Source organism: Bos indicus x Bos taurus, chromosome 13 (assembly GCF_003369695.1).
Source record: "Bos indicus x Bos taurus breed Angus x Brahman F1 hybrid chromosome 13, Bos_hybrid_MaternalHap_v2.0, whole genome shotgun sequence".
Classification (NCBI taxonomy): domain Eukaryota; kingdom Metazoa; phylum Chordata; class Mammalia; order Artiodactyla; family Bovidae; genus Bos; species Bos indicus x Bos taurus.
Genome location: NC_040088.1, coordinates 48,072,047 through 48,095,958, shown reverse-complemented (window position 1 = coordinate 48,095,958; position 23,912 = coordinate 48,072,047). Strand labels below are relative to the sequence as shown.

The 23,912-nt window shown below is 39.7% G+C and overlaps 1 protein-coding gene across 2 annotated transcripts in view; it reads right to left on the bottom strand.

Moving 5' to 3' along the window:
- MTPAP (mitochondrial poly(A) polymerase) overlaps nucleotides 1–11,888 on the bottom strand; it is a 30,467-nt gene extending 18,579 nt beyond the window's left edge. Inside the window, exons 1-4 of one of the 2 annotated variants that reach the window (XM_027559740.1) lie at nucleotides 11,696–11,888; nucleotides 6,784–6,956; nucleotides 6,030–6,263; nucleotides 3,839–4,063 (exon numbers count right to left, since the gene is read on the bottom strand). In XM_027559740.1, the coding sequence (XP_027415541.1) occupies nucleotides 3,839–4,063; nucleotides 6,030–6,263; nucleotides 6,784–6,956; nucleotides 11,696–11,849 (786 nt within the window). In that variant the 5' untranslated portion in view covers nucleotides 11,850–11,888. Of the gene's footprint in view, nucleotides 1–3,838; nucleotides 4,064–6,029; nucleotides 6,264–6,783; nucleotides 6,957–11,128; nucleotides 11,377–11,695 lie in introns of those variants that run through there. The other variant, XM_027559741.1, reaches the window with a different exon arrangement.
- Between the last annotated feature and the right edge of the window lie 12,024 nt (nucleotides 11,889–23,912).

Sequence of the window (23,912 nt, the reverse complement as noted above, 5' to 3'; positions counted from 1 at the left end):
TTTCTAAAAAGTTTCTATTAGCAAAGCTATTATAATCTTAAATAAGCACATATTTCAGAATATAAGTATATAACAACACTGCTTAAGTTAAACCTACATACAAAATTATGTCAAACTGTTTAGTGAGACTGAAGCACTGTCTTTTAAAATACTTTTTTAAAACACTGTCTTTTAAATAGCTCTTTAGTTCAGAAATCTAACATCCAACTAAGTTTCCAACTCCTTCCTCTACTTCCAACAGAAAAAAAACTGTTTCTTACTGTCTACCAATCCTCTCATTCTATGAGTTGGTTCTACAGCACCAATCCAGTTTTACAGCTAGGAAAATCAAGGCACAGAGAAGGTAAATAACTTACCCATTGTCACACAGCTGTTAGTAGAAGAATGATTAATCTGCAGTGTGGCTCCTGAGCCCAAGCTTTCACCATCACAACATATTGTTAGCCATGTTAATTATTTAATATAAAAATAACCTAATACAACTTAAGTGTCCCCGCCAGGAATTTAATACAACTTCAAGTATTAAAAGCATGTTCATCTTAGTAAGACTGATCCGTTTCACTGTGATGTGTTTTATATTCCTTGGCCAGTTTTGACTCTGTAATTACACACCAAGCAGATAGGCACTGTGTGGGATGAGAAAACGAACAGACGCGGTCCCTGTTCTGCCCACGCTTATGATACAGTGAGAGACACAGATCAACCACTAACTAAATGTAACCCAGGAGGAATCTAGAGACAGAAAGATGAGCAAGACACTGCAAAAAAGGAGTGATTAATTTTGACTGGAGCAAAAAAAAAATCAAGTATGGTTTTAAGAAGGTGGAATCAGAACTAGGACTTGCAAGCTGCTTAGGAATGGCAGTCAGGAATGGAAGGAAACAGCACTCCTCAATGAAGAGACATAACAATTGTTTCGTTGTTATCCACATCATAAAAGTGCCTTACAATTAGGTAATTAAGTGATATAACTGAAAAACTGGTGTGTGAAGATACAGAATGAGAAATTATCACTAAAATGAATTATGAAACAGATCATTTCAATTCTCTGTTAAAAAGAACAATTCTAAGTTTGTGGATGATCCAATCTGTGTTTTAAGGTAACTTCAGCAGAACCTGAGGGCTAGAATACCAAGGCATAATGTGAGGAATACGTGGAAAGCAAGATGTTGTTATAATCGTTTAACTGAGAAGTTTTAAGGGACCCTGTGACTGCAGCTTTGAGGATGTAAATGAAGAGGCAGGCCTAAAAGATTAGCTTAGATTTCTTTGCTTAGGTGACAGCAAATATCAGGAAAGCTAAAATGCCACTAATTAACATGTGACACATAAATAACTTTCATAAAAACTTAAGAATATCAACAAGGAGATTAAGATAAACTTTTGTTTTCAAAATGTTAAGTTTGACGTTTCAACTAGACAGTCACACAGGGATTATTAGTTTGAAATACATAAGAAAGAAAAGTCATAGAAACCTAAGATTGTACAAAAATGCAGAAGTTTTTCCAAATCAAAGTTGTAATTAAATTAAAGCCCCTCTTATACTGTTTGGGATGATACCAGACACACTGATTAACTTTACTCTGTCAGACATGCATGTTAATAAACTATAAATGGGATATAAAATCTCTAAACTGTAAATGGAAAGAAGGTAAGGGATGAAAGGGCAGAATAAAGAAAGAATTCAACAGGAGGAAGAAAGGAAGGAAAAGCATAGAAAATAGGAAATAAAAAATTAAACAGTAGAAATAAAATCAAATTTTACCAGTAATAATAAATAAAAAGACTCAAAGATTGGACTAAAAGCATAAAATTCAGTGATTTGCTATTTATACCCAAAATATAACAACGTATGTTATGTTGCTGAGAGAAATATCAACAGTCTCAGAAAGAGCCTCTTGATGAGGATGTAAGACTGAAAAAGCTGACTTAAAACTCAACATACAGAAAACTAAGATCATGGCATCCTGTCCCATCACTTGATGGCAAATAGATGGGGAAAAAGTGGAAACAGTGATGGATTTTCTTTTCTCAGGCTCCAAAATCACTGCAGAGTATGACTGCAGCCATGAAATTAAAACATGCTTGCTCCTTGGAAGGAAAGCTATGACAAACCTAGATAGCATGTTAAAAGCAGAGATACCACTTTGCCGACAAAGGTCCATCCAGTCAAAGCTATGGTTTTTCCAGTAGTCATGTATGGATGTGAGAGTTGGACCATAAAGAAGACAGCACCAAAGAACTGATGCTGCTGAACTGTGGTGTTGGAGAAGACTCTTGAGAGTCCCCTGGACACTAAGATCATCAAATCAGTCAATCCTAAAGGAAATCAACTCTGAAAATTCATTAGAAGGACTAACGCTGAAGTTGAAGCTCCAATACTGTGGCCATCTGATGCGAAGAGCTTCAGTTTAGTTGCTCAGTTGTGTCTGAATCTTTGCGACCCCATGGACTGCAGCACGTCAGGCCTTCCTGTCCGTCACCAACTCCCAGAGTTTACTCAAACTCATGTTCATTGAGTCAGTGATGCCATCCAACCATCTCATCCTCTGCAGTTCCCTTCTCCTCCCTCATTCAATCTTTCCCAGCATCAGGGTCTTTTCAGATGAGTCAGTTCTTCACATAAGGTGGCTGAAGGACTAGAGCTTCAGCTTCAGCATCAGTCCTTCCAATGAATATTCAGAACTGATTTCCTTTAGGATGGACTGGTTGGATCTCCTTGCAGTCCAAGGGACTCTCAAGAGTCTTCTCCAACACCACAGTTCAAAAGCATCAGTTCTTTGATGCTCAGCTTTCTTTATAATCCAACTCTCACATCCATACATGACTACTGGAAAAACCATAGCTTCTTATTGGAAAAGACCCTGATGCTGCGAAAGATTGAGAGCAGGAGAAGGGGCAACAGAGAATGAGATGGTTGGATGGCATCACTGACTCAATGGACATGAGTGTGAGCAAGCTCCAGGAGACAGTGAAGGACAGGGAAGCCTGGCATAATGCAGTCCATTGGGTCTCAAAGAGTCAGATATGACTTGGCAACTGAACAAAAATGTGAAAGCTGAAAATAGTGATACAGAAGAAGGTTTCTGAGACAGATAACAAGGGGCCATCTTAATAAACAAAAAAGAATTCAAAGAAAAGGCATTTACAGAGATGATGGACATAACAATGATAAATGAACAACCCGATAAAAAGGTAACGAGTCGCCAGTCCAGGTTCAATGCACAATACTGGATGCTTGGGGCTGGTGCACTGGGACGACCCAGAGGGATGGTATGGGGAGGGAGGAGGGACGAGGGTTCAGGATGGGGAACACATGTATACCTGTGGCGGATTCATTTCGTTATTTGGCAAAACCAATACAATATTGTAAAATTTAAAAATAAAATAAAATAAAAAATAAATAATCATACACTTAAATGTAGCTAACATAGTCTTTGAATACAATAAAAATCAGAAGAATTCTGAGAAATGAATAAAAGCAAATAACATGAGATGTAAAAAGTATTTCAGTAACTAGGTTATGCAGATAAAACGATTAGTTAATATACACATAATCTGAAAAACACAGTAAGTAACCTTGGTCTATCCAAAAAATTTCTCAACCCCCGAAAGGAACAAACATTTTATTACATGTTTAAGATGTTCACAAAAAATGACCACATATTAGACTAATGCAAAGATGTTACAATTCCAAAGAAGCAGTATCAAATAGACTTTACTCTGTAACCACAGTGCCTCTTAAGCTTAGAAATCAAGTTATAATTTTATTAAGTCCAAATATTTCCTTTATTTCTTCTAATAATTTTAACTTTGTGATTTAAAGAAATGCAGTTACCTTTTGAGCAGTAAATTTTCCAATTTCATCTAGATCCAAAAACATGTCCAAATCACATCCTAGTTTCCCAAAACTATTCACCGAGGAGCCAAAGGGTCTGACTGCACAGTCTGGAAAGTATGCAGCCGCTACATCTTCAATGAGAGAGCAGGTGAGATATCGAAGCCTGGTGTTCTCCTCTGTGAGCTGGAATTCCCTCAAGAGAGTGTTCAGCTGATCATCTACCTAGCTGGCCAAAACAAAACAACAAAACACAGAAAATGTTCAGGTCATGTTGCATAATGGTCATATTATTTCAGATATTTGATGGCTTAGGAGACTGACTTTAAAAATACACAATCTTTTTACATTGAGCCTTATTACAAATGCCCTTTAAAAAGTACTGAGGAATGAGGAAGGATACCAGCAAAATAAAAATTGGCTAGAATTAAAACTACGACTTTTCTTAGGCACTGAGTATAAAGTATTGTTTAAGGAAAATGAAAACAGTAAAGTGCTCTAGTAGAGGAGGTAGAAACCACCACAAAGCTGGACATTTAAAGGGAGTTGCAGGGGAGAGGAGAGCCAATGTTCAAGGCAAGAAACACTAGAAAGCAGCAAAGTTTCAGGAATGAAGGCCCACGATCCCCCAGTTTCTTAGAACAACAGTCCTGGATGTTTCCTAGGAAACTGGTGCTAAAATGATCATACCATGAAGGTGCATGCTGCTGCTGCTGCTAAGTCGCTTCAGTCGTGTTCGACTCTGCGACCCCATAGACGGCAGCCCACCAGGCTCCCCCGTCCCTGGGATTCTCCAGGCAAGAACGCTGGAGTGGGTTGCCATTTCCTTCTCCAATGCATGAAAGAGAAAAGTGAAAGTGAAGTCGCTCAGTCGTGTCCGACTCTTAGTGACCCCATGGACTGCAGCCCACCAGGCTCCTCCATCCATGGATTTTCCAGGCAAGAGTACTGGAGTGGGGTGCCATTGCCTTCTCCGATGAAGGTGCATGCTGAAGCTTAAATATTCGTATTTAAAATAAAAACCACAGCCTTAAAGGCCCACAAAGTAGAGGAAATATAAAAGGTTAGAAGTTTTAAAAACTAGAAAAATCAATACCCCCAAATAATATATTTTGATAAATAAAACCATAAAGAGGTTCTTGAAAAGAACTAGCTAAATCTTTGACAAGTCTGTAAGAAAAACCAAAACTAATATAAACATCATGGTATCCGGTCCCATAGCTTCATGGCAAATAAAAGGGGCAACAATGGAAACAGTGACAGACTTTATTTTCTTGGGCTCCAAAATGACTGCAGATGGTGACTGCAGCCATGAAATTAAAAGACACTTTCTTCTTGGAAAAAAGGCTCTGACCAACCTAGACAGCATATTAAAAAGCAGAGACATTATTTGGCCAACAAAGGTCCGTATAGTTACAGCTACGGTTTTTCCAGTAGTCAGGTACAGATATGAGAGTTGGACCATAAAGAAGGCTAAGGGCCAAAGAATTGATGCTTTCAAACTGTGGTGCTGGAGAAGACTCTTGAAAGTCCCTTGGACAGTAAGGAGATCAAACCAGTCAATCCTAAAGGAAATCAGTCCTGAATGTTCATCAGAAGGACTGAGGCTGAAGCTGAAGCACCAATACTTTAGCCACCTGATGCGAAGAGGCAACTCATTGGAAAAGACTCTGATGCTGGGAAAGACTGAAGGCAAGAGGAGAAGGGGGTGACAGAGGATGAGATGGTGGCATCACCAACTCAATGGACATGAGCTTGAGCAAACTCCGGGAGATGGTAAAGGACAGGGAAACTTGGCCTGCTGCAGTCCCCGGGGTCACAAAGAGTCAGACACAACTGAGCGACTGGCCAGCAACTGCAAACATTATCAGAGCAAGAAAAAAAGAGATAAAACCAGAAATAAGATCTTTTAGTTTACAAAAAGAATGTCATATACAATTATATGTCATGTTGACAAGAGAGAGAAAACTAGAATAATCCAAAGGCCCAAAACTTTGGAAGAATGTGATTACTTCTTATGATCACAAATGGTGCATCAGGTAAGGAGTGGGGAAGGACTGATTTTACTTTTCACTCGGTCAGTATCTCTGTAATTTGAATATTTAATAATATTTGATAATAAAAACTTAAAATGTACAAAACAAGTCAAATACACATATATCAAGTTGGGGAAGTATACCTAAAAACTTACACTTTCTGCACAACAAAGTAACTGATAAAGCTTCTTGCTTGAAGGAGAAGACTGGTTACTACATTGAATGCTTGACAGTTCAGAAGTCTGGTTTAATGAATTTCTCAATTTTAAATTTAAATAACGTGACTTGAATGGAATTGCAGCCTCTGGGCCCAGGCTTGGAGTCCGGGTTATATTCTGCAACGAAGTTACACTTTCCTTCTGACAAAATTCTACAGCAGCGTAAAGACCCTAGATCAAAAACATAAGAATAGAACATATTCCTAAATACTATTAATATTTTTAAACTAAAAGTGTTTTAGTTCATATTTCCAAGCAATTATCACAACATGAAAAACGTTCATTGTTAAAATCTACAATGGTATGCACACAAGCAATGGTTTTAAACCATTATAAGCAGATTAACAAAAGGAACACTATAAAATGGTATGAGTTAAGTGAAGCTGAAAATAATGCTGACACAGAAAATTAAAAGGTAAAAAAGGACCTCCCACTGGCTCCAATGCCTAAGATAATGGAATGATTTAAAGTAGTCAAATTATGATTCGGTTATAATTCTGCTTATAATTCTGTAATACTCCTATAAGGACTTCTCATATTAAAAAAAACCTCATTAAAGAAATTTAGATAAAGAAAGCTGTAGGATATTAACAGAAAATATCACTTTACCATGTGGCAGAGGCAAGAGAGCAAAAAATAACTAAAAAAAATATACATGACTGTTCAGTCAGACCGTTTCTCAAATACTTACAAAACTTTCATAGAAGAAGTGGCTGTTAATAGGTCCATGCTGGGATAAGAACTTGAGAAACTTTTTCTCATTGATTTTGTCTGGGCAGTGGATCAACACAGTCCGCTGGGCCTGCTCTCGTCTCTTGTTTTGCACCTCAGAGAATCTCTGTTTTGGAGTCCTGTCTTCAGAGCCTATGAATGAGACAAAGACATTACCAACACACACGTAAAATTTAAAGTGTCTCTTGATAAGGATATAAAGACTGTACACTTGGCTACAGTCAACTTTATCCTAACCTCATCTTATTTCTTCTCCTCCTTTATCAAGGTGAAGTGCTCCACCATTTCCTTGTGTTTACCACTCACCTTTCCACTGTTTTGATTGACTATATTCAATGAATAGCACTAAAAAGGGAGTGTTCCACAAAATTTTCAAAGTAAAACCACTTTTATAAATACACACATAAGAAGTCTATATAAGCTGTAACATTTCAAAGTCTAAAAGAAATACTTTCAAGCCTGAGTGCAATGAAACAAAGGTGCCAAAGTCCCTTTTATAAAATAATCTTTTTAGCAAAGTCTTCTTCTTGCTGTGCTCCTAGTCCGGTCTCAGCCCCATGGCCTGAGTTTGAGGCTCCCAGCACCTTGGCCCCTTCTCACCCACGTCGCTTCCGCCACCTCCTCCTCCTCCACACTGCGCACCTACAGTGCTCTCCACACGACACCATCACACAGTGAACTTTCACAGCCTCTCTCTCTGGCTGCAATGCCCACCTTCTCATTTCCTGTCTCACAAACTCCCATTCATCCTGCAAACTGGGCTCAGGTCTGTGACTCTTCTTGGCAGAATCGCCTCGACTCTGCAATACCTCACTTCAACATCTCTGGAAGAATGTCAGTCACAGTGTTGTACTTACTTTAACAACACAGAAGAGGACCTGTCTTCCGTCCTTAGGAGAGGGATGACCTCAGTCTACTGACAGCCTTTCCACCTGGTCCCTATTTTCTTCTTTTTTTAATGGTCCAAGTTTTTCTCATCCACTTCTCCAGTTGTAATTACCACCTCAATCTTCTTGTTGCTGATATTTACTGACTCTACACTGATGTTCAACTGCTAATTGTAAAAGTAAAATCAAACTGCAAAATTTCATAGAGTAAATGTATAAATCCTCCTCCAGTTCTGACACCCAAGTATTAAGTGTGATACTTTTCCAGACATTTTCAAGGCATATATAAACATATACATCTGTACCTCTCCAGAGATAAACATTTTTCACATAACTGAAATTACTGAAAATGTACTGTACATTCTGTTCTGTAATACGTTTTTAAATATTTAATACACTGTCATATCTTTTCACATCAGTAGATATATATTTACCTCATTTTAAAAATAATTGCATAAGTATTCTTGGATATTTATGGTAATTTAATTAATCCTCTACGATAAATATTTAGATGGTTTACCTTTATCACTATCAGGAGCAACACTGCAATGTCATCAGTATACAATGTCTTTGCACTTTTATGCAAGTATTTGCCTGCAGTTGGACTACTGAGGAGGAACAGAAACTGAATTTGAGAAGCAGATCGAGAAGTTTGATGAATGATGGAGAAACATGCTTGAAAAGACAGGAGGTAAGGGGGGAAGGCAGGGTCTACAGGACTAACAGCTCTGGCCTTCAACAACAGAAGGTACGAATGATGCAGACAGAACAAAGGCATGAAAGAGGGGTCAGAAAGTTCAGGTAATGTAAGTTCTTTACCTTGTAAAAAGGCTTGTCAAATGTACAAAGAACACAAAGTTGGAAGGAAAAAGTAGTAAGTGCTAATATTCTAAGACAGATTCAAATTTGCAGTGGTCGTGATAACAATCTGATAAGCAAAAACACAGAGAATACTGTCCTTCATTTAGAATCAAAAACAACATAAACACAGAAGCACATAATGGGGGTGGGGTGGGAGGAGGGGAGGGATCAGCTAGCAGTAGATGTATAAAAGAAGAACAAAAGTGTGATTTGATGAAAGTTCAATATAAGCCAAGGGAATGTATTAACTTCTGGGGTGAGAATGGGGAGAAGATAGATATAGATATAAAATCCAAGTTCAAGGGATTTTTCACTTTTTCACTATTCACTGGTCAGGCCACATGTAGAGTACACGCTCTGCTCCAGACATTAGGGATCTGAAGGATGCTGATTAACCAGAGAGCATCTGGAAAGAAGTAATCAAAGGTCTAAAACTCTGGTAGGGAAGCACTGCAAAGAAAGTAGGGATTTACAACCTGGAACAAACCAACGAGAACGCGACAGCTGCCCTTCCACTGGGGCAGCACTTTCCAGTTTTCACAAAAACACTCTCTTCTGAATCTCATAATAACCTTTTGAGATAGACAAGGTAAGTATCATTAATGATGAAAAAACAAATCAAACATCTAACAAGCTGGGTAGCCTCCTGAAGAGCTTAGCTGCTTCTTGGTTGCCTGACACATGTCCCCTGTTCTGGTAACACACAACCCTGTCTGTGAGATTGTAGGGGGCGGCTGTCAATAGCTATCTTCCCATACATGTGCCCACGCCCCACTAGGCGGGCCAGGACTCTCAAATGATTTGAAACAGCGCCTCTTGGTCCAGTAGGTGAGGGTGGCGGGGTGGGATGGGGTGATGATCAAAAACTCTTTCTTAGGATCTTTGAAATTCAGGCAAAAGATTATTCTCCCACAGGACAAAGTTGCAAGCTACTAGTGGCCATTCCTCCCCACCTCACCATTAACAACCTGTAGAAGAAGAACCTGAGATAAGGAGGCCGCCACAAGAACAGCAGAGGAAATAACTCACTCTCATCACATCCATCCAGGTGACCTTAAAGCAGTCATGTCTCCTTCTGGAGTTTGGTTACATGGTTGGTGGATCCTCCCTTTAATTTGAGTTAGTTTCTGTCATCTGCACCCAGAGTCCTGAACAATACAAATTCTTGTTCTTAAATCAGGGTTCTTTCCACTTCTCACATGAAAGCTATGTCAAAACTAAGACCAACAGGGAAATGGGAAATTAGTAGCTTTAGCTCATTATAAATATTTTCCAGCCATCAGAGCCTCATCAAAAATGAACTGACTTTTTTATGAAATAGTGTGTTCCTTGTTATTAGAAAATGTAACTAGCAAAGCTTTGGCAATGAGTTCTCGCACTGAGTGAATAACTCAACTGGGTATTTCTCAATTTTCTTCTAATTATAAAATTACATAGAATAATCACCTTCTTCTCTTTAAAAACAGAAAAGCAATTCAAATGAGAATTTTGTTACTTGTTATGCCTCACAAGAATTTCTAAATATTTAGCCAGTTATATTACCCTAATGATACAAAATGAAACACATTTCTTAAGGAAAACACAAAAGTTCTACTAAATGAAGCCTTGGAATCAGAAGGGTTTATTCTTACCTTTGCCACTGAATAGCTGAATGAGTTTGAACCACTTACTCACCACCTGGACAAACTTGTTTCTGTATCTATAAGATGGACTAATAATTCCTTCCAAACTGAGTTCACATAGTTCTGTATCTCAAAGAGCATATGAAAATACTCTAAAATTAAGCCGCTATGCTGCTGCTGCTAAGTCGCTTCAGTCGTGTCCAACTCTGTGCGACCCCATAGACGGCAGCCCACCAGGCTCCCCGTCTCTGGGATTCTCCAGGCAAGAACACTGGAGTAGGTTGCCATTTCCTTCTCCAATGCATGAAAGTGAAAAGTGAAAGTGAAGTCGCTCAGTCGTGTCTGACTCTTATCGACCCCATGGACTGCAGCCTACCAGGCTCCTCTGTCCATGGGATTTTCCAGGCAAGAGTACTGGAGTGGGCTGCCAATGCCTTCTCCATAGTCATGTTAAATTATAATAGCTTCTTTGGCAGAAGTCTTACTTAAATTTTGAGTCACTTAAAGAGATTCTAACAGAAGCAGTTTCTACTACACACAACCCAATCGACATTTCAATGAACTGTCATATTAAGCAATATTTCCCACTCACTGTCAATGAGTCTCTCAAACAGTCTGATGAGGACGGCAACCCTATCATTTATTTTAGGGAAAAACACTTTCCTGGTGTAGCATGTTTTAGAGTTGTTCCCAGAAATAATTTCATATCTTAAAATTCCAGCTCCAAGAAATGGTAAAATCAACATATTTTGTTTAACAGTGGGACTCGAGGTATAAATTAACTGAGCTGCAAACCACTCAGCACCTTGGGCCTCTGTCTACATCTCTAAAATGGAAACAATTATACATTTCTTGCTAGATTGCTTTAAGAATTATAAACAGCGTATACGCATCTCTTAGGTTTCAAGAGGGGTGGCTGGACTTCTGAACACACCAACACATAAACTTAAAACTCCTGCTGTTCCAGCCCCTGCAGGTCTGTTAACCAGGCTGATTTTGTTCAAACTGGCCAGAAGAATAAAGCAAAAGGCAGTAACTTCAGAAGCAGAGCCTCCACTGGAGGACCAGGGATCCCAGTTACTCATTCATCAAGGCATCGCTCGGCCTCCATGAGCAACTTGTGAGCATCAAAATCAGTTACATTTGTGAGCTAGGAAGCTACCGAAAAAGGAACTGTGGAATCACTACCATTACTGGCAACAATGTTTCGCCAAACTGTCAAACACTGGCAAATTGTGTTCCTGGCCTGCAAACGAGCCTTGAACGACTTCACTGCTGGACACGGAGTCCCCGAAGGCAGAAATGTCACAAACCCCGCTACGACCACGAGCCACGACGGCGGCTCTAGATTCCCCGAGCGCGGTCAGACGAGGTCGGGACACCTCTCCGATGGCCAAAGGCTCCTCGGCCGCTTCCACAGGTCAAGCGCCCGCCCGCGACTCCAGACTCTTCCTCCTGCCCTGGCCCGAGGCAGATCGCGGCTACAGCCCCGGCACCACACCTGTCTCCGCGCTCCCCGAGGACTGCTCTTCCCTCCTGAGGCCTGCGGCCACCGTTCCTGGGCAACTGAGAAGCCTGCGAAGAGGGCGCTGGACTTGGCTTCTCTGAACGCGCAGGGACAAACGGGTCAACAGCCCCACGCTGCAAGCCGCCATTGTCAAAGCGGCAGAAGCACGAACGAAGGGGCGCCGGGCTTCCGCGCATGCGCGCTGAGGCGAAAAGGATAGGAAGCCTAGAGGGTCAAACTAAGCAAAGGACGTTTCCCTTAGATAATAAGATGCGGCTTGAATAAAGATGCCTGAGCTTTCTGACATGTTTTAATATTTCCACTCTCCCGCGGTTCTCTGAAAAAAGACGCTGAAGAGAACTAGCAGGCGACTTACTCTTTTACATTGAAAATAGAACCAGAGACGGGGGCATGAGGAAGAGGCGCTGACTTGGGAATCTAAGAATATAATAAATTCGACACTTTTTCTTTCCCTGGTGGCCCAGAGTTTAAACTATTTGCCTGGAATGAGGGACACCCGGGTTCGATCCCTGGGTCGGGAATATCCCCTGGAGAAGGGAATGGCAACCCACTCTAGTACTCTTGCCTGGAGAATCCCATGGAGGGAGGAGCCTGGTAGGCTACAGTCCATGGGGTCGCAGAGTCGGACACGACTGAGCGACTTCACTTCAAGCCCTTGACGTGTGTTGACTTTTTTAATTCTTACAACAGCCCTGTGACGTAAGAACTCTTACTATGCCCATTTATTTATGGGGAAGTTAAGGCTTAGAGAAGTTAAGTAACATTCCTAAAGTTCTACAGCCAGACTGGGAAAGAAATAGAAGTAAACCTAGGTTTCACAGTAGGGTTTCCCTTCCTCCCTCCCTCTCTCGCTCCCTCCCTGTCATTTTTTGGTAAAATTTTCATTGCGATTTAATTCATATACTACAAAATACACCCCTTTGCTGCTGCTGCTAAGTCACTTCAGTCGTGTCCGACTCTGTGCGACCCCCATAGACGGCAGCCCACCAGGCTCCCCCGTCCCTGGGATTCTCCAGGCAAGAACACTGGAGTGGGTTGCCATTTCCTTCTCCAATGCAGGAAAGTGAAAAGTGAAAGTGAAGTCGTTCAGTCGTGTCTGACCCTCAGCGATCCCATGGACTGCAGCCTACCAGGCTCCTCCACCCATGGGATTTTTCAGGCAAGAGTACTGGAGTGGGGTGCCATTGCTACACCCCTTTAGGTGCATCATTCAGTGATTTTTAGTATATTCACGAAAATGGACACCAATCACCGTTATTTTTAGAAACACTTTCATTACCTCCAAAAGAAACCTTGTGCCCCTGTCAGCTACCACCCCTAACCACCACACTCCCCCCAGCACTAAATAACCACTTATCTACTCTGTGTGTCTATGGAACTGCCTTTCTGGACATTTCATATACATGGAATCATATGAGATTTTTTTTTTTTGGTCACTAGCTTCTTTCACAGGATATAATCATTTCAAGGTTGACCCACGTTGTAGCATCTATCTCACCTTATTTCTTTCTGTGGCAGAATAATATTCCATTGTGTGACTATGCCACAAGTGGGTATCCAGTCATCACTTCATGGGCCTTTGGGTTGTCTCCACCTTTTTGTTACTATAAATAATGCTGCTATGAATTTTCATGTATAAGTTTTTGTGTGAGCATGTGTTTTCACTTCTCTTGGATACATACCTAGGAGTGGAATTGGTGGGTCATGTGTTTAACTTTTTGAGGAACTGTAGGCTATTTTCCATAGCTGCTGAATCATATTCATTCTCACAACTAGTTTATGAGTGTTCCAGTTTCTCTACATTCTTGTCAATACTCCTTATTATCTGTTTTATTTATTTATTCCATTCTATTTTTGTTCAATAGAATTCTAATTATAAAAAGTTTTTAGACTAAGTATGTCCACACATTAATTTAGCCATTTAAAAATTAAATGTAGAATTCTTGAAGGATAGTGTTTTATTTTTTAAACTGTGTGGTGGGGCTATAATTGTTCATTGGATCAGAATTCTTCTTACCATACACATGTTTATAAATGTTATTTTGTATCTACTCAATATTTAATACAAAGTTACATTCATGTCATTGAGTATTTTCTTGTTAATGACTGCTCTTTTGGAAAGTCCAGTGCATATACATTTTGGTCAATAAGTTGGTGATTCTGGTTAGCTGAGGTCAGTTCATTCAGGCTTCTCTATGTCTATCAATAATTTACCCACACATTGCTAAGGAATAGGTAGATGGGGGAGGGAAGGAATGGGAGGTTGGGACTGACAGATGCAAACTATTATATATAGAATGGATAAACAACAAGGTCCCATTGTATGGTACAGGGAACCATATTCAATTCCTGTGGTTATTATAGTGGAAAAGAGTATGAAAAAAGAATATATATATATATATATATATATATATATATAACTGAATCATTTTTGCTGAAATTGAAAACCAGCAGAAATTAACACAACATTATAACTCAATTATATGTCAATTAAAAAATGTTGCTCCCATAGATTCTCTCAAACATGGGTAAAAAGAGCCAAACTTTGAAGTATTATGAATATTTGTTATAGATGGCAGCCTTAATTTATTGACTTACAGAGTTTAGCTTCTATTGTGGATTGAATTGTGCCCGTCTAAAGTTATCCTAACCCCCAGGAACTCAGAATGTGACCTTATTTAGAGATAGGGTTATTATAGATGTAATCAGTTAAGTTCATAGTGAAGCAGGGGCAGGGGGTATAACTGGTGTCCTTATAAGAAGGCAGCCAGATGAAGCCAGACACACAGAAGAATGACAAGTGATGACAAGGTGGAGACTGGAGAGATGTAGCCAAAAGATGGCTGGCAAGCCACAAAATTCTCCTACAGGCTTCAGAGGGAACACAACCTTGCTAACACCTTGACTTTGGATTTCTGTCCTTCAAAATGGTGAGACAATACATTTCTTTTATTTTAAGCCACCTAAATGGTGCTATCTGATGAGGAGGGAAATTAGGCGCTGAGGGGCATAGAAATGAGAGACTTTTAGCATTTAGCATTTTTAAAATTAATTCATGAGTTTGGTTGCCTCGGGTCTTAGTTGTGCCGTGTGGGATCTCCGTTGCATCATGAGACTCTTCTGTTAATAGAGTACCTACTCTTAGTTGCTTTGAGACGTGTGGGATCTTAGTTCCCCGACCAGGGATTGAACCTGCATCCCCTGCATTGCAAAGTGGATTCTTAACCACTGGACTACCAAGGAAGTCCCAGCATTTAGTATTTTTTTTTTAAACAAACAGGTATTATTTTTATCACTAAAAAGAAAAAGGAATCCTTTGCAGATGGAAAGCCAATAGAAAATGAGTAAGGAAATTCTTAAATTGTGTCTACATTTCATATGCCACACAATGCTTTTTACATGTTAAGCTTGTCTTTGATAAAATGTGAAAGTGTGTGATTTAAGCCTCCAGAGGGCATATATTCAGTGGTGCTCATGTAATTATTAACTCCACACTCTCACTCTAACAAGTATTCCAATTCAGAGGATAAATTATCTGGCTACCTTACTAATGGCCTTTCAGTTCGTGGTTTCCTGTTCAAGTCATCAAGAAGGATTTTCATGTTCAAAGCTGAGTATGTCGACTAAGAACAGCTCAGCAAGCAGAAGTGCAAAAGGAAGCTTTACTAGCAGAGAAAAGCAAACTTACAACCACTGGGATTTTGAAAGGCATGAGCTATCACAGTCTTAGAATTTCTGAGAAATTATGTTTTTTATCTATAAAATCATGAAAATGTCCATTCTCTACAATATTTATATTTTTGCTGCTGTAGAAAAATAACTATTTTCCTCACTGCTGCTGCTGCTGCTAAGTTGTGTGCTAAATTACAGTCAGCCTTCTATGTCCATGGGTTCCACATCTACACATTCAGCCAACCTCAGAAGGAAAACATTCGAAAAATAAAATTCCTGAAAATTCTAAAAAACCAAACTTGAATTTTCCCCACGAAGACAACTATATAACATTTGCTTTGTATTAGGTATTATAAGAAATCTACAGATGATTTAAAGCACAGTTGACTTGAACAACACGGGTTTAAGCTGCATGAATCTACCTACATGTAAATTTTTTTCAATAACTATATTGGAACATTTTCTGGAGATTTGTGACAATTTCAAAAAACTTACAGATGAAATTCATAGCCTGGCCTGGAAATATATATAACAAAAAAGGTTATGCTATGAATGCATAAAATATATTCAGATATTAGTGTATTGGTTTCCCAGGTGGCTCAGCGATAAAGACTCTGCCTGTCAATGAAGGAGAAGCCAAAGATGCATGTTTGATCTCTGGGCCAGGAAGATTCCCTGAAGAAGGAATGGCAACCCACTCTAGTATTCTTGCCTGTAAAATCTCATGGATAGGAGAGCCTGGCGGGGTACAGTCCATGGGGTTGCAAAGAGTAGGACACGACTGAGTAACTGAGCACTCATTCACAGTGTTTCCTTATGTAGGCATAAGGTGAATGATATTTACTATAAAATTAATAATGGGTTACTTTCCTTGTTGTTTTACAGCTTTGCTTTCAAAGAATTTCATTACTGTATGGTATCCCTCTCGTAATCGGAGAAGCTGTGTATCAGCTATCATCATAGGTAAGTGGTTTTTAAAAAAATGTAGCAATGCTTCCAATACAGTATTATGAATATGACTAACACTCTATGCCATAAAATTTTATAATGATTCATTCATTTGTGTACATTAATTGTGGAGCAATCTTATCCATGACATGAGGCAACCATAAAGTTATCAATGCATGATTTGTTATAACTATAAATAAACAAATTTCCTTTTCACATTATCTTTTCATTTGTGACGGCTAGTGTTAGTAATATGTATGACATCTACCGTGTTTTGTACCATCTAAGACAATATTGACATAGGTACTGACACAATGACTCATAAACAGATGATGTATGGATAAATATAATACATTACCTGTATTTTCCTTATGATTTCCTTAATAACATTTTCTTTTCTCTAGCTTGTTTTATTGTAAGAATACACTATATAAGGGTGGAAGAGGATGAGATGGTTAAATAGCATCGCCAACTCAATAGACATGAACTTGAGCAACCTCTAGGAGACAATAGAGGACAGGGAAGCCTGGCATGCTACAATCTACAAGGTCGCAAAAAGTCAGACACGATTTAGTGACTGAACAACAACATACAGTATAATATATAAAACATACAAAATATGTGTTAATTGACTGTCTATTCTATTGGTAAAGCTTCTGGTCAACAGAATGCTTTAGTAGTAAAGTTTTGGAGGAGTTTGAAGTTATCTGTGGATTTCCCACTGCATGGGAGTCAGCACCCCAACCCCCTACATATGGGAAGATTTGTGTATGTTATATGCAAATACTACGCCACTTTATATAACAGACTTGAGCATCTGTGAATTTTGGAATCTGCAGGGATCCTGGAACCAATGCCCCAAGGATACTGAGAGAGGTTGTAGTTTACTTTCCCTCTCAAATCATGTTTGAGTAAAATCAGCAATCCACGATTCTCATCCCCATTTGCCAAAGATTCCTGCCCTCCCATCTTTGAGGCCCAGGGGTGACACTGGAGACTGGAGCTGTCCTTTGTTAAATTCTTCAGTGTTCCATCAAAGGTGCAACTGCAAGCTTTCACTGCCTTCTTGGCATCACAGCATCGAATCAGGAGAGAGCCTGGTGGAGAAACGCTGAGTCTACAAAATGGTCCACCTCACCCAGCTTTTCACCTCTCCGCAGCAAGAAAAGCTCATAATCCCCTTTCACTTGCTTCGGACCAGCCCAGGTAGGAAGATTTACTTCTCTATCAGCAAACAGAAATTTATACTCAGTTCAGTTCAGTTCAGTCGCTCAGTCATGTCCGACTCTTTGTGACCCCATGAATCGCAGCACACCAGGCCTCCCTGTCCATCACCAACTCCCGGAGTTCACTCAGACTCACGTCCATCGAGTCAGTGATGCCATCCAGCCATCTCATCCTCTGTCATCCCCTTCTCCTCCTGCCCCCAATCCCTCCCAGCATCAGAGTATTTTCCAATGAGTTAGCTCTTCCCATGAGGTGGCCAAAGTACTGGAGTTTCAGCTTTAGCATTATTCCTTCCAAAGAAATCCCAGGGCTGATCTCCTTCAGAATGGACTGGCTGGATCTCCTTGCAGTCCAAGGGACTCTCAACAGTCTTCTCCAACACCACAGTTCAAAAGCATCAATTCTTCGGCACTCAGCCTTCTTCCCAGTCCAACTCTCACATCCATACATGACCACAGGAAAAACCATAGCCTTGACTAGACAGACCTTAGTTGGCAAAGTAATGTCTCTGCTTTTGAATATGCTACCTAGGTTGGTCATAACTTTTCTTCCAAGGAGTAAGCATCTTTTAATTTAATGGCTGCAGTCACCATCTGCACTGATTTTAGAGCCCCCAAAAATAAAGTCTGACACTGTTTCTACTGTTTCCCCATCTAATTTGCCATGAAGTGATGGGACCAGATGCCATGATCTTCGTTTTCTGAATGTTGAGCTTTAAGCCAACTTTTTCACTCTCCACTTTCACTTTCATCAAGAGGCTTTTGAGTTCCTCTTCACTTTCTGCCATAAGGGTGGTGTCATCTGCATATCTGAGGTTATATTTCTCCCAGCAATCTTGATTCCAGCTTGTGCTTCTTCCAGCCTAGCGTTTCTCATGAGGTACTCTGCATATAAGTTAAATAAGCAGGGTGACAATATACAGCCTTGACGTACTCCTTTTCCTATTTGGAACCAGCCTGTTGTTCCATGTCCAGTTCTAACTGTTGCTTCCTGATCTGCATATAGGTTTCTCAAGAGGCAGGTCAGGTGGTCTGATATTCCCATCTCTTTCAGAATTTTCCACAGTTTATTGTGATCCACACAGTCAAAGGCTTTGGCATAGTCAATAAAGAAGAAACAGATGTTTTTCTGGAACTCTCTTGCTTTTTCCATGATCCAGCAGATGTTGGCAATTTGATCTCTGGTTCCTCTGCCTTTTCTAAAACCAGCTTGAACATCTGGAAGTTCACGTATTGCTGAAGCCTGGCTTGGAGAATTTTGAGCATTACTTTACTAGTGTGTGAGATGAGTGCAATTATGTGGTAGTTTGAGCATTCTTTGGCATTGCCTTTCTTTGGGATTGGAATGAAAACTGACCTTTTCCAGTCCTGTGGCCACTGCTGAGTTTTCCAAATTTGCTGGCATATTGAGTGCAGCACTTTCACAGCATCATCTTTCAGGATTTGGAATAGCTCCACTGGAATTCCATCACCTCCACTAGCTTTGTTCATAGTGATGCTTTCTAAGGCCCACTTGACTTCACATTCCAGGATGTCTGGCTTTAGGTCAGTGACCACACCGTCGTGATTATCTGGGTCATGAAGATCTTTTTTGTACAGTTCTTCTGTGTATTCTTGCCACCTCTTCTTAATATCTTCTGCTTCTGTTAGGTCCATACCACTTCTGTCCTTTATTGAGCCCATCTTTGCATGAAATATTCCCTTGGTATCTCTAATTTTCTTGAAGAGATCTCTAGTCTTCCCATTCTGTTGTTTTCCTCTATTTCTTTGCATTGATCGCTGAGGAAGGCTTTCTTATCTCTCCTTGCTATTCTTTGGAACTCTGCATTCAGATGCTTATATCTTTCCTTTTCTCCTTTGCTTTTTGCTTCTCTTCTTTTCACAGCTATTTGTAAGGCCTACTCAGACAGCCATTTTGCTTTTTTGCATTTCTTTTCCATGGGATGGTCTTGCTCCCTGTCTCCTGTACAATGTCATTAACCTCATTCCATAGTTCATCAGGCACTCTGTCTATCAGATCTAGGCCCTTAAATCTATTTCTCACTTCCACTGTGTAATCATAAGGGATTTGATTTAGGTCATGCCTGAGTGGCTAGTGGTTTTCCCTACTTTCTTCAATTTCAGTCTGAATTTGGCAATAAGGAGTTCATGATCTGAGCCACAGTCAGCTCCTGGTCTTGTTTTTGTTGACTGTATAGAGCTTCTCCATCTTTGGCTGCAAAGAATACAATCAGTCTGATTTCAGTGTTGACCATCTGGTGATGTCCATGTGTAGAGTCTTCTCTTGTGTTTTTGGAAGAGGGTGTTTGCTATGACCAGTGCATTTTCTTGGCAAAATTCTATTAGCCTTTGCCTTGCTTCATTCCGTATTCCAAGGCCAAATTTGCCTGTTACTCCAGATGTTTCTTGACTTCCTACTTTTGCATTCCAATCCCCTATAATGACAAGGACATCTTTTTTGGGTGTTAGTTCTAAAAGGTCTTGTAGGTCTTCATAGAACCATTCAACTTGAGCTTCTTCAGCATTACTGGTTGGGGCATAGACTTGGATTACCATGATATTGAATGGTTTGCCTTAGAAATGAACAGAGATCATTCTGTCGTTTTTGAGATTGCATCCAAGTACTGCATTTCAGACTCTTTTGTTGACCACGATGGCTACTCCATTTCTTCTGAGGGATTCCTGCCCGAAGTAGTAGATATAATGGTCATCTGAGTTAAATTCACCCATTCCAGTCCATTTTAGTTTGCTGATTCCTAGAATGTCAACGTTCACTCTTGCCATCTCCTGTTTGACCACTTCCAATTTGCCTTGATTCATGGACCTAACATTCCAGGTTCCTATGCAATATTGCTCTTTCCAGCATTGGCTCTTGCTTCTATCACCAGTCACATCCACAACTGGGTATTGTTTTTGCTTTGGCTCCATCCCTTCATTCTTTCTGGAGTTATTTCTCCACTGATCTCCAGTAGCATATTGGGTACCTACCGAGCTGGAGAGTTCCTCTTTCAGTATCCTATCATTTTGCCTTTTCATACTGTTCATGGGGTTCTCAAGGCAAGAATACTGAAGTGGTTTGCCATTCCCTTCTCCAGTGAATTTATACTAAATTTATACTAACTTATACTAATTCCACCCATCTTTTCATTCATTGTTTAAGACCAAAGACCCAACCTCATAGCTGTTTCTCAAAGCTCTGCATAGCACTTTGTATGAGGGCAGCCCCTGGCTAGCAACCTGAGATCAGGCAAAAGCATCAGGAGGTGTGAGAAAAGCACTGGCCTGGTGAGTCAGGAAGCTGGATTCTGGTCCTACCTCTTCCAGAAACCTGCTATGTGTGTCCTCAGGAGAGAAACTCAAATTCTTTTGTCATTTCCATCTTGACAGACTTTATTTTCTTGGGCTCCCAAATCACTGCAGACAGTGACTGCAGCCATCACATTAAAAGATGCTTGCTTGAAAGAAAAGCAACTTAGCATATTAAAAAGCAGAGATATCACCTTGCGTACAAAGGTCCATCCAGTCAAAGTTATGGTTTTTCCAGTAATCATGTGTGGATGTGAGAGTTGGACCATACAGAAGGCTGAGTGCCAAAGAATTGATGCTTTCGAACTGTGGTGCTGGAGAAGACCATTGAGAGTCCCTTGGACTGCAATCCTAAAGGAAATCAACCCTGAATTGGAAGGACTGATGCTGAAGCTAAAACTCCAGTACTTTGGCCACCTTATGTGAAGAGATGACTCACTGGAAAAGACCCTGATGATGAGAAAGACTGAAGGCAGGAGGAGGGGGCAATAGAGGATGAGATGGTTGGGTGGCATTAAGGAATCTTCTCTAGCATCACAACTCCAAGACTTAGAATTCAGTTAAGACATATTCCCTTAAAATTCTGAGCCAGTACTGCATGGTGCTATGATGTTTATGTCAAGAGTAAACTGTGTTTCTACTCTCAGGGAGTCTACCTTCTGCTGAGGCGATCAGACTGGTTGATAGGTTAGGTAGCATCCAGCGGTAAATGCTGGAAGGGAAAGCAAGCATGAAGCAGATGTTCCCCAAAAGACATGGTGTGTTGTGAGGGAGGGGTGGGCCACAGGAATAGACAAGCACGGTACACGAACACTCTCTCTCTCTCAAGACTGTGAGCAGCTTGCTGTTATAAGAATTGTGACTCAATCATCATTGTTCCTCTAGCGCTAAGAACATAATAGGTTCACAAGTCATCGAATTATGAACCAAAATTTTAAAACACTTGTGCTAACACAGGACATCTACTCGTAAACTGGCATATTACTTTTCATTTCCATTTGGTTTAATTGTCACTTTTTTCCATTTGCTCCATTACAGAAATTTCATTATAATTTTATATGTCTGAAGACAAAGAATTTGTTAATCTTCTACCAATTTGGAATTAAGATAATTTGGACAGAGATGAGACTAAAGTTACCTTTCTGTTGTTTATGAAACTGGACTTTGCAATGAAAAAATGCAAATGAAATGTCAACTATGTGTGAATTTCTTTGAACCAGTTGAATTTTAGAAATGTTCTTCAGATAGTTTGTCTATACTTCTCAGAAATACAAATCCATATAACCTCTGATCCTAACCTCTGATCCAGCAATTCTACTTCTAGAAATGTATAGTAGAGACAAACTTGCTCTTAGTGGAAGAAGTAATAAATGAAAGAGGAGGCTCTTTATCTACTGATCTGGAATAATCTTCAAGATACATTGCTAATTCAATATCTTGTAATAAACCTTAATGGAAAAGAATGTGAAAAAGAAGATATCTCTGTATGTGGAACTGAGTCATTTTGCTATATATCAGAAACTAACACAGCATTGTAAATCAGCTATACTTCAATTTAAAAAAGTTTCAAAGAGAGATACATTATTAAAATGGCAAGTGGAGCAACCAGTGGGTAGGACACTAAACACACCCATTTGCTGGTGTGTGTGCAGACTACCTCTGGAAGGATACACAGAAAATCTGGTAGCCTTGATTGATTTTGGAGATGAGACTGAAAGGCTGGAAGACAAGTATGAAAGGCGGATTTTTTTTTTTTTTTGCCTTGTGTAGCTTTTGACCTTTTAAACCATTTTTAAACATTATAACTCTAAATTTGATTTTAAAGATTCAAAACACTTGTTCATTAAAAATATAAATTATCTCATATCTATAGCTTGCCTCTGAGGAGATTAATTGGGGATCTAATGGGGCTGTAGGGAGGTTGAGGGGGAGACAACTTAGTTTCATTGTCTGCCTTTCACATCTTTACTTTTTTTTTTTTTTTAACCATGGGTATCTAGAGGGAGAAAGGAAGTATATACCTTTAAGCATTTTAGATCTTCCATATAACTTGGTATTTGAAGTTATTATATACATTCTTAAATACTACATTGAAAAAAATCTTATAAAGTTTTAAAATTACATATTCTAAATTTATTCCAATTCAAACTGACCTTTCACATCCATATGATTTTGATGGTTTTGATGGTTTATGGCCATTTTTCAACTGTTACTTGAGGTTCTGTAGTTCTAGATGCTGTCTACTTAAAAAAGTAAAAGCTTCTTTTAAAAACATATTCTCTTACTGACGATCCTACTGGCAAGGCAGCAAAGGAGACACAGACATTCTAGACACAGCAGCGGGGAAGGAGAGGGTGGGATGATATGAGAGAATAGCATTGGAACATACACATATACATTACCCTATCTAAAACAGATAGCCGGCAGGAATTTGCTGTATGATGCAGGGAACCCAAAGCCAGCGCTCTGTGACCACCTAGAGGGATAAAAAGGGCAGGGAGGTGGGAGGGGGGTTCAAGAGGGAGGGGACATGTGTGTACCTAATGCTGAGTGATGTTGGTGCTTGGCAAAAAGCCATCACAATATTGTAATTTTAATCCTCCAATTAAAAAAAATTTTGTTTAATTCATATTCTCTTTTAGTTAATCCTTTTGAGTAGATTGTAGACACCAGACAATTAAGGTCTACATGGTATTATGTGAAACACAATCGATGAAATATGAAAATCAATCACCTGACAAGCCAGTTGTTAAGTATATTCAATGTGCTCATTATATGAACTCCAGGCTGCATCAGAAGGTCTTTGGGGGTAGTTACAGCCCCACTAAACCACTCACTAAAATTCAGTATCAGAATTTGTCAGGGTTTATAAGGGACAATTGCACTCATCTCACACGCTAGTAAAGTAATGCTCAAAATTCTCCAAGCCAGGCTTCAGCAATATGTGAACCATGAACTTCCTGATGTTCAAGCTGGTTTTAGAAAAGGCAGAGGAACCAGAGATCAAATTGCCAACATCTGCTGGATCATGGAAAAAG